The following is a 15,625-nucleotide window of genomic DNA, read 5'->3' on the forward strand; positions in this document are numbered from 1 at the left end:
CCATGGAACAATCAAATCACTGGAGCTCTAGCGACCACAGAGAACTCCATTAGCATTGATTTCCATTTCCTACACAATTTGGAAAAAGACTATAAACAGACAAGTGCAACTGGCATCATTGCAGCAAGACCAGACCTCATTAAAAACAATCTCTATCCTTGCCCCGTTAAACTCCTCGTATTTGGTAGCCAAACACGAGCCTTGTATTTCTGCCTCCCTAAACTGTAAAACTCAAAGGGGGATTATGTGCATCCGAATGCTGGCTTTACAAATAGCAGATTTCAACCAAGCATGGACCAACCAGAAAAACGGAGTGGTATGCAGACTATGCAACTACAAACACGAATCGTGGTTGCACCTCCTGTGCTGTTGCCCCACCATAGCCGATGAAAGGAGAATTTTACTCGGGATTTGTTACTTCGAAATGGAGCACGCACCTGCTTAGAGGCTTCGGCGAAATGCTTTTTACACACGAATGCCTCCATCTTGACCCGCTGTGGGAGGTTTGTACAAAGACTTAGAGACGCCCTTCCCCCTCGCCCTGGACCCTCTCATCGCCCCTACAAAATCCAGAAACTGATAACTGACTTTATAAAGACACAGGGAGATAAACAAACCTCACCACAACTTTGAACTTTAAGGGACTCCGTAATATAAAAGCAAGCTTGTGGCAGGAGCCTAGTGCAATTACATAAGATTGTTATCCACTCCCGAATGAAGTATATCAGCAGTGGGATCCTTCAACCGCACTCTATTTATGTCAGCTTTTAAAGACTTTAAATGGGGCTGTCACTTTTTTCAACTATTTCTACGTAAAATCACAATCTGCTGCTTTTGAAACATCTATACACGCTAGCTATAGACCTTAGGACTTAATAATGGACAAACTCCGCAAAGCACATGCACTTTAACAGCAAAACTAAAAACTTGAATGGTCATCAGAGCACTTACTTTTAAATGTGGTTGTTGATTTAAGCATTTGACTTGGCTTGTTTTATGAACTTATTGTATGTAATGGTTTTAATTATTTTATGCAAATAAACACATAAATTACAAATTAAATTAAAAATTACACACAGGAAGAAGTCTCTATACTCCTAAATGTGGTCCAGAACCTGGAGTAGAAGAACGTTTCTGGGACAGTGGAAATTTCAATTGCTTTTACCAATTATTCTCCTTGCCTTTATGCAGCAACATACCACGGCAATCATGAGACCCTGGATATATTGATTCCTCTCTCCCCCAACCGCTTAACATGGAGACAGAGGCTTCACTAATAGACTAGTCAAGGTCGTCACCACTCTAGCCTACACAGAGCAAATTGGCTTGGATCCTAGCCACTCTATCAGGTATAACCTTGGATGCCTAAACCAAGCACTAGCTAAAGTCCATGCACTTACAGGCTCCTGCATGTTTAATTTGTTCCAACATTTTTAAATTACAGTGCGTTCCTGTGGCCACATATGTGGCTGAGATTTGGGGTATTGCAAACAGTTCCTGTATTCAGCAGGAAGAAAACATGTTTTGCAGGAAACTGCTGGGTATCCCTATCTCCACCCCACAACATATTTGCCACGGAGAACTTAATCTTAATTTTATATCGGACTTTATACGTGCCCGACCTGCTCTTTTTTTGGTTATCAGTATGGAAAAACCAGGCCCGACTCCCTTACCAGAGAGATCATTAAAGACTGTATTATGTGTGAGAAAGGGATGGATATCCCTTGATTGAGTGGAGTGCACCAAAGCTTGCGCAGTGTCAACAAAGAATGTATCTTTTAAAATCCAAATACAGTTGAAACTGTGTCTAAAAAGGAGCTAAGAGATGCCCTCTATTCTTTATATAACACAGAAAGGATTGGATTGGAATTCAAGAAGTCTTCTGTTCTTAGCTACATGTCCATCGAACAGTATCACCATCCCCTACCTATTTATCTCTCCCTATCCATGAGTTATTGGGAAAGGACCATACTATTCCGCCTAAAGACAGGAACTGTCAGATTTGCACTGTTTTTTCCCCTTGGTTTCCACCCTAACCTTGATAACGTACCATGCCCTTGTGATGGGGTGAGTGGCCAATCAATTTTACACTTTTTATTTTTCTGTAAGTATTATATAAAATACATAAAGTGGCTTTTATATCCATTTTTAAAAAAGAGATGGCCTGTTAGTCTGGACAATGCTTTCTCGTGCTTAGTCTCTTTGGTTGACGAAAAGTTGATTTTTCGTATAAGTACATTTTTTAGAATCGCTACTAGAGCACGTAAGACCATGTCCTACCCCTGAGATTTTATTATGACTGACTATCTTTGTACAACTGTAGGAAGATATAATATTTTATATAATAGTAATTTATTTATTTATTTATTTATTTATAACCAATGAAGTTCTTTTTAACTTGTAATCTAATTCACCAAAATGTTACGGTTATATCATTGTAAATTTTCTCATTGCCATGTATTTCTAAACTCTCCGCTTGTCTTTCAACCTGCCATGATGCTGTGCTTTTATGGGTACTAAGCTACCCGAATAAAGTTTATGAACTTAAGTAGTTCCATACTAGAAAGCTTTTCCAAGTTTGATATGATTGCCCTGGATTAGGTGAAAATGTATAGCCCCAGTCGGACCCACCTGTGTTGTGTCTTCAGGATGGATTGTCTACCCCTACTTTAACCAATTATTTATCAGAATGACGATTTTTTTATGCACCCTGATTTCAACCTCACTCTCAATGCGGCCAGATATTGTCTTCATCAATCGATATGTGTGGTGTTAACCCTAACTCTGGTATGATCATACTCCCATAGGAAAGAGGATATGATCTGTTATATCTAGAAGGGGCAATTTGAAGCTCCAGTCGTGCGTGCAGTCAGAAAGTAAAAGTCCCTTCTCTGATGCATCTCACTCATTGAACATGGCCCTGTACACATGCTCCATGCTCAGCAGGAACTGGTTGGCCACTGGTGGCAAGGGTCGCCATATTAGTAGTATAAAGAACAGATTCCTTCAAGCAAGCACTAAAACTGGTAGCAATACATGCCGCACTTTTTAACCAGTTGCCATTTTATTAGCAATATTTTTAAACAACAGAAACCTTATTAAGCATTGGTTGGGGCACCTACCTTCAGAAGTTAACATGATGCCTCTGGCATAAAACCAAACTCACCCTGCATATATCTCTTGGAGCTCTAAGCAGTGAGGTTGCCTCTGTTGGCCTTTTACCTGACATCTTAAAGACGAACACTTAGGTGTCAAAACAGACAGCGTGTCCTGTTAAATTTATGTCCAAGAAGAAACTGGGTCCCCCCAGTTGTTGGGGAAAGCAGAGGGACTGTGACTGGACAATCGTATCCGGTTCAGAGTGTTGTTGTCCACGCTGTGCCAGGTATCTAGAATACCCTTGCAGATGTGCTAAACAGAAACGATTGGAATCAGGACGCGGATATCTAAATCTAATGTTTCTGTCATAGGGCAATCACTCAGATGAGGCCCTCTTGCAAAACCTCAAAGACAAATGTCAATTCTTCACCAGGAGGTGGTGGCACCATTAAATGAAGCGAAAAACCTTTTTGGTTCATTGGTCCAGGATATGCATATGCTATTACTCCAGCTCTTTAAATTCTTAACTTTCTCAGTAAAAAAAAAAAGGTAGCATTCTACTGGCCCCAGTCCATGCCTAACAGAATTAATTTATGGACTTTATGCCCTTTCCATGGACACTACAATTGCCTTCAAGATAGTCTGTAAGTAGCAAGGGAACACAAAAGAATTCTCCAATTCTTGTGATGTAGTGTTCCTTGAAGACTCGCTTCTTTAAAGAATACCACATCACACTGCATTATTGTCCACAACTGAGCTTCTCCTCCTATCCCTCTCAACGTTAGGCTTGTTTTTAATCATGTTCAGTTATCTGCTTCCTTTTGGTTAGAAGTAACGTATGTAGCTCATTTCATGTGTTAGGTGAATTTGTCTATTACTTTGTATTTTCTTCCTTCCTTTCTTTCTTTCTTCTTTTTCTTTCTCAATAAAAATGATTTGAATTTAAAAAACAAAAATAAACTTATACATATCACAGTCGTGTGCCTTTAAAGCTGACTGCCCAGCTGCGTGTGCCTGACAGTTTGGGATGCTGAATATTCCTGGGATGCTGAATATTCCTGCGCCACGCAGGGCTTGACAGGGAAGCATTCTGTCGTTAAGTAATTCAACAGGCTATTCTTCATCCACAGGTTCTGAAATATGAGCAATACTTGGATAACTTGCTGGTTCGATTTTTACTGAAGAAGGCACTGACAAACCAAAGGATAGGACATTTTTTCTTTTGGCACTTAAAGTAAGTTTTGGTTATTTTACTATAACCTTTTCCTCTACAGTTAATATTTACGTTTACAATTTGCATCGTGTACATCAAAATCAGAACTGCACAAAGGTGCTTACATTGTAGGTCTTCTCATTGCCCAGATCCATGTATCGGTTTGTGAAGTACAAAAGGCTTAGTCACCCTACCTTGATTCCAAACTGAGACTTGCAGGTATCTGGCCAAGGAACATACATTTTCACCTTAAGAATTTCTCATTTGTTTCTCAAAAAAATATAGATTTTGTTCCATGTGTAAGCAGCAGACAAAAAGCATAAATCAAGCTACTTCATAGCTGATGTGTTAGCACTGAAAATATTGCATGGATAGAAACCATGCTTTGTTCTGTTAATTCATTGTAACATAACAAACTATCTCATTTAACAAACATGAGGTGGTGTATTTCTGTATTAGGTCTGGTATGCGTCAGATGAATTTGCTCTGTGCCTTTTTAATTGGAATAAATTGTGATTTAAGTGATTTGTCCTGATTTGGTAGGTCAGAAATGCACAATAAAACTGTCAGCCAGAGGTTTGGCTTACTTTTGGAGTCCTATTGTCGTGCCTGCGGGATGTACTTAAAGCACTTGAGCAGGCAGGTTGAGGCGATGGAGAAACTTATCAACCTCACAGACATTCTCAAACAGGAGAAGAAGGATGAAACACAAAAGGTACATGATTAACAAGATAATGCATGTGGCCGTATTACTATAGCAGTATACAGAATCTGGCCTGTTCTCTGCGTCTCTTCTGGCAAATCTGATCCTTCTGGTTACAAGCAGTATTAGGGGATGGAGTAATATTCAAATGATGAGTTTAGGTTTGCATTGTGAAAAAGACTTCATTATAAGAAATTATCATTTTTATGACAATTGTAAGCATTAAAAAATGTTCATATGTAACCCCTTGGGTGGTTACTTACCCTCCTAGGAAAGAAAACTGTTGTATTGTTCCTTCTAAATGTCCCACCCCCTATTTTTAAAGCACATCTATCTGGCCCTTCAGGCAACACCATTTTCAATTATGTTAGCTGTCCCTCATCAAGCCAATTTGATGTTCTCATTAATGTCCCAAAATGCATTTTCCTTCGTATTCTTTTAAAATGCTTCATAGTGAGCATGTTGAGTGATGTCATTTTATAAATTGTGATTGTAAGTACTTTTATGATCGTATGTGTAAGATCGATTAAAGGATTCTGTTGCTCTGTTCTGTGCTTTGTTACATCCCTACATATATCAATGAGTCTTGCTGTTGAAGCCTGTCCTGCCCTCTGTGTTGGCCGTGAAATACTTGAAGTTGCGAGGTATTGTGACTCCTCCACTTGTTTACAGTGTGCATGGTCCTCGACTGCATTGTTAGATTGTTTTCTTTTTCCGTCGTCCAGGTCGTACGTTTGTTGTTCTGCTCCGTCCCATTGTCTCAAGGCCTTAACCGTCTGTATAGTATTGATTGCAGTTTATTTAACCCCTTTCATGATCATGACGAGCTCAGCTCGCCATGCAGCTCAGCTCAGCTCGTCATGCAGCACAGTGCTTGTGGGCTTATAACGAGCTGAGCTCGTCATGGCCACACCCGTTTTTATTGCTGTCCAGCACAGCAGGGGAAACTCTCAAGCAGCGATGAGGTTAACATCTCCATCAGTTGCTTGTAAACACAGGCTTGTTCCAGCCAAGCGGGCCCAGAGAGCTTTCGCCATTCAGGGCAAAAGACTTCTTTTCAACATCCCGTCCATGCTATGTGTTGCTGGTAATGGAACAGACAGAATTTTGATTCTGCTCACGCTCAAGTTCCCACCCACTGACCAAACTCTGGGGTGGAACTTGTGCCTTTTACCGGACCATCACAAAGATAAGTTTGAGGCATGCCAATCATCTCGATACAAAAAGACGCTGCGCGATCGGCACACAAGCAAGGGCCGAGATGTCTCGATGCAACATCAAAGAGTCTCCCGACATCTTTGGGACCGAAGATTATCAACTGTAGGCCTAAGTCCATGTGTTGGCAGCGGATGAAGGGACCTTCTCACTGGAAGACTGCTCCAGGTCCAAGACTTACCTGCAGGACTATCTGGGAGCACTGCACCCCTCCCAACTCTGCCACAATTCAAAAATAAAAATTCAAAAAGCTTTACCTTCCACCTCAGACCGAACAAAGTCTCTCTACGGGCCACCACTGCCCACGGGCCATGGTCGTCCCCGAACTGCTACAGCGGGCTTGCCCATCCCCAGCTTGGCGTCGAAAGACCAGAGAAAAGCTACCACCCACCAGTAGAAACCTCCAGTGCCGAAACATCACATATCTTAGGTTTCCAAATTGAGAAAGTCGGCATCCAAATCGAGCAAGTCAGCATAGAAAATTACCACACTGAAATCTCCCACATCGAAAGCACTTTGTGAGCCAAAAATCACAAAAACAGCACCGAAACTGTGGAACCTGTGCTACAAAGTTTACAGGGCCATTTAGATTTGAGGCAGACGCAACTCCTCATAGATCCAGACACTGGTCGCATTTTAACAACGCCGCCTCAAACTAAAGACAAGCCTGCCAAACGACTTTGAGCTTTGAGGAGGCAATACTGCCACCATGCCACCCAAAGCATACCAAAAGAGCGGACAAGGCCACTGGCCCACCACCTACTACTCCATCACTACCACCACTGGTATTTCCACAACAATTTTCACCCGACCCTCACCTCCTTCAAAGACTCGCTACTCGCCGCAAGGTCCGTACATTCCTTCCAGGGGAAAGGAGACGATCATGGTGATAACGGGATCATGTCGGATCAGTATTCCATTCCACCTCAAGACGATCTATGGGATACTTATAATACAGATCTTCAGAAAGACACTGACCCTGATCTGTATCCAGCTAATCCTTCTCCTCTTGATGATCCTATGTATCACAATATTATAAACAGGGCCACTAACTACCACATGGTTAAACTACATACTGAACCTTAGGAAGACGACTTCCTTTTTGAAACGTCATCATCCTCACAAAGATCAGCCCAATACTTGTCGATGTTAAAGGGCATGCTTAGACATACCCCAGAAATTTGTTAAGACCAAGGCAAGGGTAATAACGCCATGGTTTGAGAAAAAGTACAAGGCTTCTCCTACAGACCCTACATACATAAAGGGCCAGTTACCTCTGGACTCCTTTGTAGTTGCCACTGCAAAACAAGGGAAGATTCCCCCCCCCCCCAGCCTCCCCAACAATAGTAAAAAGGGTAGAAGTGCAATCCGCAAACCAGTGGAGAATTGCTAACTCCTCTGGCCTCCATACCCGCTTCAGTAGGGCACATTGGGATGAGATGGAGGGGCTCCTCCAGCATCTCCTGGACCTTTATAAAAAGAGAGCCTTTGAAATTGCTTCTGAAGGCAAATTAATTGCCAACACATTACACAGATGTGCCCTGGATGCAGCTGACACCACTGCCAAGATAATTAACACTATTGTGTTAATCAGATGCCATGCTTGGCTTAAAGTTTCAGGGTTTAAGCCGGAGATACAACAAAACATACTTGCACTCCCATTTGATGGAGAATACCTTTTTTGATCCACATGTAAACTCCCTACTTGAAAAGATCAAAAAGGATAACGAGACAGCTAAGGCTATGGGCGTATTACAGACCTTGACTCAGAGGTACTTTTCGTCGCTCATCATACCCTGCAGCAGCAAAACCTTCCTCCACTGACACCGCTGCATCTTTCCAAAGCCCACAATCCCAAACGTCATCACTTAAGGGATTTTGTAGGAGATCATATAGAGGGAATAACTACAGAGGAAGAGGTAGCTTCCCCAAGCCCCTGCTACCACCACAAAGCCATGACCTACCCACCATTACCCCGATCATACAACACCTGTCGGGGACAGCTTCAACATTTTCTTCATGCCTGGCTTGACCAGTGGGTGTTGGATATCATCCAACATGGTTATTACCTGGAGCTCACATCAACACCTCCTAACATTCCACCCAGCATGCACAGACTACCACAGATCATCAACATCTGCTCATACAGGAACTACAGGCGCAATAGACCCTGTACCTAGAGAACATCAAGACATGGGTATATTCACTATAGTTTCTAATACCCAAAAAGGACGCGTCTCTAAGGCCAATTCTGGACTTAAGACCACCAAGCAGGTACATCCTGTCGGGGTATTTCCATATGGTCACTCTGCAAGATATCATTCCACTACTTCAGCAGGACGACCTTATGACAGCACTAGACCTAAGGGGTGCCTATTTTGCATACCAATTCATCAAGCAAGCGCAAATAGCTCAGGTTTGCATTTCAGTATCGGCACTTTCAATTCAAAATGCTTCCATTCAGTGTAACTAAAACTCCAATGGTATTCACAAAATCTCTTGCAGTAGTAGCAGCTCACTTAAGAAGGCAAAACATACATGTTTTCCCGTATCTAGACGACTAGCTGATAAAAAGTAAAGACTATCACAGTTCTTTTCAGCATACTCAAACAATAATAAACCTTCTTCACAAACTAGGTTTCACAGTCCACGCAGTCAAATCTCACCTGCAACCTTTACGAATACAGCCTTACTTAGAAGCTATCCTCCATTCACAAATAGGAATAGCTTACCCAAATGCTGAAAGGATTTAGTCCACTCATCCTGCTGTTTCAGCCAAACAAACAGCTACTAGTCAGAACTGTTATCAGTCTACTAAGAACTGTGGCATGCGTAGCAATAGTACCACATGCCAGACTCGATATGCGACCCTTACAACAATGCCTAGCCAATCAGTGGTCTCAAGTGGAGGCTCAGCTAAAGGATCTAGAGCTGATCAGCCCTCAAGCTTGCCACTTTATGCATTGGTGGAATTCCCACTATCTCCTAAAGGGACAGCAGTTTCTAGGCCCAACTCTGCAAAGGACCATAATAACTGACGCATCACTTACTGGCTGGAGAGCACACTCACAGGAATGGACTGTTCAAGGACACTGGACACCCAATCAAACTCTTTTCCACATCACCCCCTAGACTTGGGGCCATTCATCGATCCCTCACCTTATAGGCAAGATGATTGTAATCAAAACAGACAACATGACTACCATGTATTATCTGCAAAAACATGGGGGCACCAAATCACTTCAGCTGTCTCATCTAGCCCAAAACATTTGGACATATGCTCTCCAGCACAACATTCATCTTTTACCGGAGTGCATACTGGAAGTGCGACACCCAACTTGCAGATCTCCTCAGCAGGAGACAAGTTTACGAGGGGGAGATCAACCCGTGTGTACTAGTCCCATTCTATCAGCAATGGAGTCACCCGCACATACACCTGTTCGCAACTGCAGAAAACGCAAAATGCCTAAACTTACCCTCCAGTTTCCAACACACTCAATCTTAAAGGCAATACACTATGGATGAGTTGGACAGGGATATTTGCATATGCTTTTCCACCTCTCCCTCTGCTTCAGTTTGTGGTTCAGGAACTTCAACAGACATCTCTAACCCTCATCCTAGTTGCTCCCACATGTGCCAGACGACCAAGGTTCATCACACTACTAGAGCCATCTGTAGTCCCACATCCAGTACTTCCCAACTGGCAGGACCTTCTAACTCGAAACCAGGAAGCGGTAAGACATCCAAATATTTGGTTGTGCAGCCTTGCAATCTGGCTCCTGAGGTCTTAGGATAGGACCTCAGGAGCACTAAAACCCGAAGGTGCCAAGGCGCTGAACGGGCGAGAAGAGGGAAATGAGAGGCTGCTGACTAAACCAAGAATAGCCAAGTCTTCAACAGTTTTTTTGAACACCGGAAGGGATTCCACCTGGGAGATCGAGGAGGGTAGAGTATTCGAAAGTTTGGCTGGCGCTACCATGAAGGTAGCAGCCGCCCCATCAGGCTTTGCGAACTGATCAGTTTTCTCTGGGATGAAGATCTCAGAGTCCTCCCAGGGTTATACCATTTAAACATGGTTTTCAGCTGCTGCAAACCTATATTATGCAGGGCCTTGTGAACTGTACGCAAGGCTTTGAAGGAGATTCGCTTCCTAATTGGGAGCCAGTGCAGAGTGCAATGCCCCTCCTTTGCTGAATACCTTTTCTGGATTTTAAGGATCAGCTTGGCAGCCGCGTTTTGTACGACCTGAAGCCTGTTCATGGAGGCCATACTAGTATTCAAATACTAGGCATTACAGTAGTCAAGCCGGGAGGTAACCAGTGCAATGACCGTGGGCCGATGGAGTGCTGATGGAATATACGGGAGCATCTTTCTGAGAGTCTTCAAAATGTAAGAGCAAGTACTGACAGTGCGACTGACCTGAGCCTCAAAGGTCAGGCCCACGTCCAAATTAACCTCCATGCTTTTGACTGTCTTGGCGGGAACAGGTAGGAGACCGCAAGCTCCCGGCCACCAGGCATTTGACAAGTTTGAAGTCTTGAGGACCAAAAACTAGGACCTGGGTTTTTTCCTCATTGATCTTAAGGGAGTTATTTTGCATCCATCTGATAATACTGGCCATACACTGGTTAAATTTCCCAGCGACAGACTACAGATCATGAGTGATGGAGACAATGATCTCTGTGTCGTCAGCGTGTAGGAGATCACCTGAAACCCACAGGATCTGACCAGCTTGGCCAGCGGGGCCACATACCCATTAAAAAGTGTAGGGCTCAGGGATGAGCCCTGGGGAACGCCACAGGGTAGGTTAAAATGCCTTCGATCTGAAACCCCCACAACTAACAACTCTCTGTCAGGAAGGAGTGAAGGACCTGCAGGGCCTTGCCCGAGATTCCCACCTCTTTCAGACGTTGAACCATCCCAGTGGGCGAGACGGTGTCATAATCCGCCGACAGATCGAGCATAATCAGCACTACCGACTCACCCTGATCGACCTGCTTGCGGATGTGATCAGTGGCAGTATTAAGGGCGGATTCGGTGCTGTAGTTTGCGCAGAAACCGTTTTGTGACTGATCCAAGAGCTCATTAAAGTCCAAGTAATTCATCAACTCAGTGCTGATGAACTTCTCTAGGATTTTAGCGGGGGCTGGAAGTAGAGAAATAGTGCGAGGATTTTTCAGTTCAGCGGGGTCAGCATTGGGTTTCCTAAGCAAAGGTGTAACAGTTGCCTCTTTCCAAGCATCCGGATAGCAGCCGGAACAAAGAGTGTTGTTAAACACTTTGCAAAGAAAGTCAGCAATCGGGTTGGACACCATCTTTAGAGTAAGGGGCGTGCAAGGGTAAGAGGGGGAACCAGACTTGCGGCCCATAAGAAAACCCAAAGTTTGTTCCACAGTAATCTGGGGAAAGGCTGCCAGAGTAGGATGGGAACTCCCCCTCCCTTGGTCCTGCATGACCTCCACGCCCTCTATTTCTGCCATTTGTATATGGTTGAGCTCCCTGAAGATTTTAAGGACCTTGTAGGTAGCTATTCTATCAGAGAGGTCTTGAGAGGGTGGCAACGCCTGCGTCCCAGGAGGTTCGGAGATCTCCCTAATCACCTTGAAGAGCATGCTAGAGGAATTGTCTGCAGCAAGGATCTTATTAGTGAGGAAGTGAGTTTTGGCTTGAAAGATGGCTAGCTTATATTTCTGAAGCAGAGATTTCTGCTTGGTTTTCTCCCTAATACAAGGGTCTAACCGCCATCTGCGTTCCTGCCTGCGACATTCCCTTCTGAGTGATCTAAGTTCATTCGAAAACCAAGGAGATGTTGGTTTGACTCTCATAAAGGTGCTCTCTTTAAAAAGGGCAACAATGTCTAAGGCTTGGGTAATCCAATTGTGAAAGCCCTCTGTCGTAAGGGGGAAGGGACTGTGCCTACCAGCCCCAGCAGAGGCCAAAGCCTTCTCCAAATCGGGTGCCAGAAATCTTGCTCAGCCCCTGTAGCGAATGTGCCTTAGGATGATGCTCTCCTCCACAGTAGTGGGGGGATTCTGGCAGACCTTGAACAGAATCAATGAGTTGTCGACCCAGCTAAGTGGCTTTACCTCTTCAATCATCAAACTACAATGATTTGTGAAAACGCATTCTAAGAAATGGCCAGCATTGTGGGTGGAAGATTGAACAAGTTGCCCAAAGATGACATAAGCTCTTATAGATGCCGTGTGTCTGTGTCCTTCTCAAGGTGGTAGTTGAAATCTCCGAGAATGGAGGTATGAGAAGTGGTGACAAGTGGATCTATAGTTTTGCTCCAAGACTCCAAAAATTCGGATTCTTAAACTTACCTCAGCCATGTATGGATATTCTAAATGAATCCAGAAGACCTACAACTAGAGCCTGCTACACAGCAAAGTGGAAATGTTTTGTCCACTAGTGCCATTGAAAGAATATTGACCCATTAACAGTGCAACCTTAAGATATTATTTGTTACCTGTTACATTTACAAACATCAGGGTTAGCTTTCACTATCCTAAAAATACATTATAGTTGCTGCATATCTACAAAATAAAGAGCACACCTCTATATTCGCGATTCCTGTAATCAAAGCTTTTCTTCAGGGTCGCAAAAGAATTATTCCGCCTAAAGTCTCACTGACTCCGGCTTGGAATCCCCTCATTGTGTTAACTAGATTAATGGGTACCCCATTTGAACCTCTACATAGATGCCCCCTCCAATACCTCTCATGGAAGATTGCATTCCTCATTGCAATCACTTCACTCTCACCTGTGAGCTTCAGGAATTAACTTTAGAAGAACCATTCTTTCAGCTTCATAAGGACTAAGTTGTACTATGTACTAACCCAAAATTATTTTCAAAGGTGGTTTCTCAGTTTCATCTAAACTAATCTATTGTGTTGCCCGTATTCTTCCCTCAACCAAATTCATTTGCGAAAGGACTTTGCACACACTAGATGTAAAAAGGGCACTGATTTACTGTATTCGTATAACTCAACTATTCAGAAAAACCCAACAACTTTTTCTGGCATTCAACAAACCACACAAATATCACAATGGATGGTAAAATGCATACAGACATGTTATTCAAAAGCTAAAAGAACTCTCCCTATTCCTCAACAAGCTCATTCTACCAGCATAAAAAGACCTACCATGGCTTGCTTAGGAAACATACCCATGGGTAACATATGTAAAGCAGCTACATGGACTACACTACACACATTTACCAAGTGTTAAAGTGTATATATCACGGCCCGTCAACAGTCCAATGTAGGCCAAGCTGTTTTGGCACATTATTTCAAGCTAATGCATCCCTCACAAATTAGCAACTTATTTGGGAGAAGAACTGCTGTACAGTCTATACTAAGCATGTCTTACTACAGCCACACATGCCATCAAACAGTGGATGTTACTTACCATGTAAGCATCTGTTTGTGACATGTAGTGCTGTAGATTCCCATGCACCCACCCTCCTCCCCGGAAATCTGTGAGGATTGCAATCAAAGACATTCGATTATAATTGCATGGTCGTCTCCCTAGAATACATCATCCTTTACACTCCATCCTTACCAGCTAAGCGGAAAAACAATCTAATAATGGAGTTGAGGACCATGCGCACTGAAAACACGAGGAGTCACTTTATCTCGTGACTCGAAAGACTGCACACGTCTAATCCCAACACTAGATGGTAACGTATGCCGCAAACATGTTTACAGGGTAAGTAAAATTATTACCTACTGGCGGTCGCTATGGGATTTTTGAAAATTCTATGTCTAATAACTTTGGCGTTTGTGGACGGAATTGGCTGAAATTTTCAGGAAAATGGCACATTTTGTTTCTGAGCAGCCCTTGAAAATTTGGGGGGGTTCGTCAAGGGGGGGCCGAGAAAAAAGGGGGGTCCCAAAACGTGTTTTTAACATTGAGTTTTCCATAGGGCGGTTGGCCTCACTTTTAGCCCGAACGGCTGAATGGATTTGCACGAAACTTGGCAAAATTGTAGGGACTGGTAGCCCGATGTGCCTTTTGTAGGTCTCAATATATGTGCTCCAGTGGATTTTGAGAAATTAACGTTCAAAAAAAGATATATATCTGTAACAGCGGACCGGGCAGCGCTCCGGTTCGCGGACTTTTCGCGTTACGGAGCTTTGTGAAGCGAAGCTGATTGGTTCTCCGGCGTCTGTAAACATTCCAAACAGTCCGTAGCGGCCGCCATCTTGTCTCTCGGTAGGATCGAGAGACAAGAGGAGGCCAAAGCGAAGGGGCAAATGACCATAAGGGGGCATAGTAGATCCTCCCTGACCCCCTAGGTTTGATGTGGAGGTTTTAAAAGGGCCCCGCGGGGCAAAAAAAAATAAAAATAATAATAATCGAACGGCTGAATGGATTTGCACGAAACTTGGGGAAATTGTAGGTACTGGTAGCCCGATGTGCCTTTGCTAGGTCTTAATATATGTGCTCCAGTGGATTTTGAGAAATTAACGTTCAAAAAAAGATATATATCTGTAACAGCGCTCCGGTTCGCGGACTTTTCGCGTTACGGAGCTTTGTGAAGCGAAGCTGATTGGTCTCCGGCGTCTGTAAACATTCCAAACAGTCCGTAGCGGCCGCCATCTTGTCTCTCGGTAGGATCGAGAGACCAGAGGAGGCCAAAGCGAAGGGGCAAATGACCATAAGGGGGCATAGTAGATCCTCCCTGACCCCCTAGGTTTGATGTGGAGGCTTTAAAAGGGCCTCGCAGGGCAAAAAAAAAAATATCGTTTTTTTAGTTCTTTTGCGTGGGGAGCGCCCGGTTCGCGAACCGGGAAGCGTTCTGGGGAGCGTACTTTCTTGAAAATTAGTGAAAAAAGTTAGAGTAAAATAATAATTGTGAGTGATCAGATGTAGGGTAGCTCTGAGAAGAGCTTTTGGGTTTATGGTACATTTAGGTACTTATAAGTAGGTACCAATGCACAGTCTTAAATTCAGAATGAAAATTCTGTTGCCCTCATCTGAGAAGTGAACTCCATCTCCTCTGTAGATATCTTGCATGTAGTAACGCAAGTTATTGTTGTACAAGGAGCCCATTCCATGGTCTCTCATGTAAGCTGAAACAGATTTGTTTACATGCTTCCTCGACTTCTCAATTTGTGGACAAAATTGGTTCGACCACCTCCATTTCTGTCTTTGGCATATATTTGAATATACCAAGGCAGTCTGAGGAAAAAGTGCCATCAATTGCTCAAAGGTGTCCTTTAAAAGCATTTCCAGACCTACCCCAGTCAAAGTGCCCAAGTCATTACCTCCACAGTGCACAATTAACAGGTCAGGTTTTGGCAAATGCATAAAGGTTTTCACCAATGGTATCAATTGGTGACATTTTAATCCTCTGTGGCCAAACCACTTAATTTCCATATCTTGTAAATT

The 15,625-nt window shown here is 43.4% G+C and overlaps 1 protein-coding gene across 3 annotated transcripts in view; it reads left to right on the top strand.

Annotated features, from left to right (window-relative positions):
* Window positions 1–15,625, top strand: part of PIK3CA (phosphatidylinositol-4,5-bisphosphate 3-kinase catalytic subunit alpha) — a 339,084-nt gene that overhangs the window by 220,917 nt on the left and 102,542 nt on the right. For all 3 annotated transcript variants that reach the window (XM_078665664.1, XM_078665663.1, XM_078665665.1), the window contains exons 12-13: window positions 4,230–4,333; window positions 4,856–5,027. In XM_078665664.1, the coding sequence (XP_078521790.1) occupies window positions 4,230–4,333; window positions 4,856–5,027 (276 nt within the window). The remainder of the gene's footprint in view (window positions 1–4,229; window positions 4,334–4,855; window positions 5,028–15,625) is intronic.

This window comes from Lissotriton helveticus, chromosome 11, assembly GCF_964261635.1.
Source record: "Lissotriton helveticus chromosome 11, aLisHel1.1, whole genome shotgun sequence".
NCBI classification, from domain to species: Eukaryota; Metazoa; Chordata; class Amphibia; order Caudata; family Salamandridae; genus Lissotriton; species Lissotriton helveticus.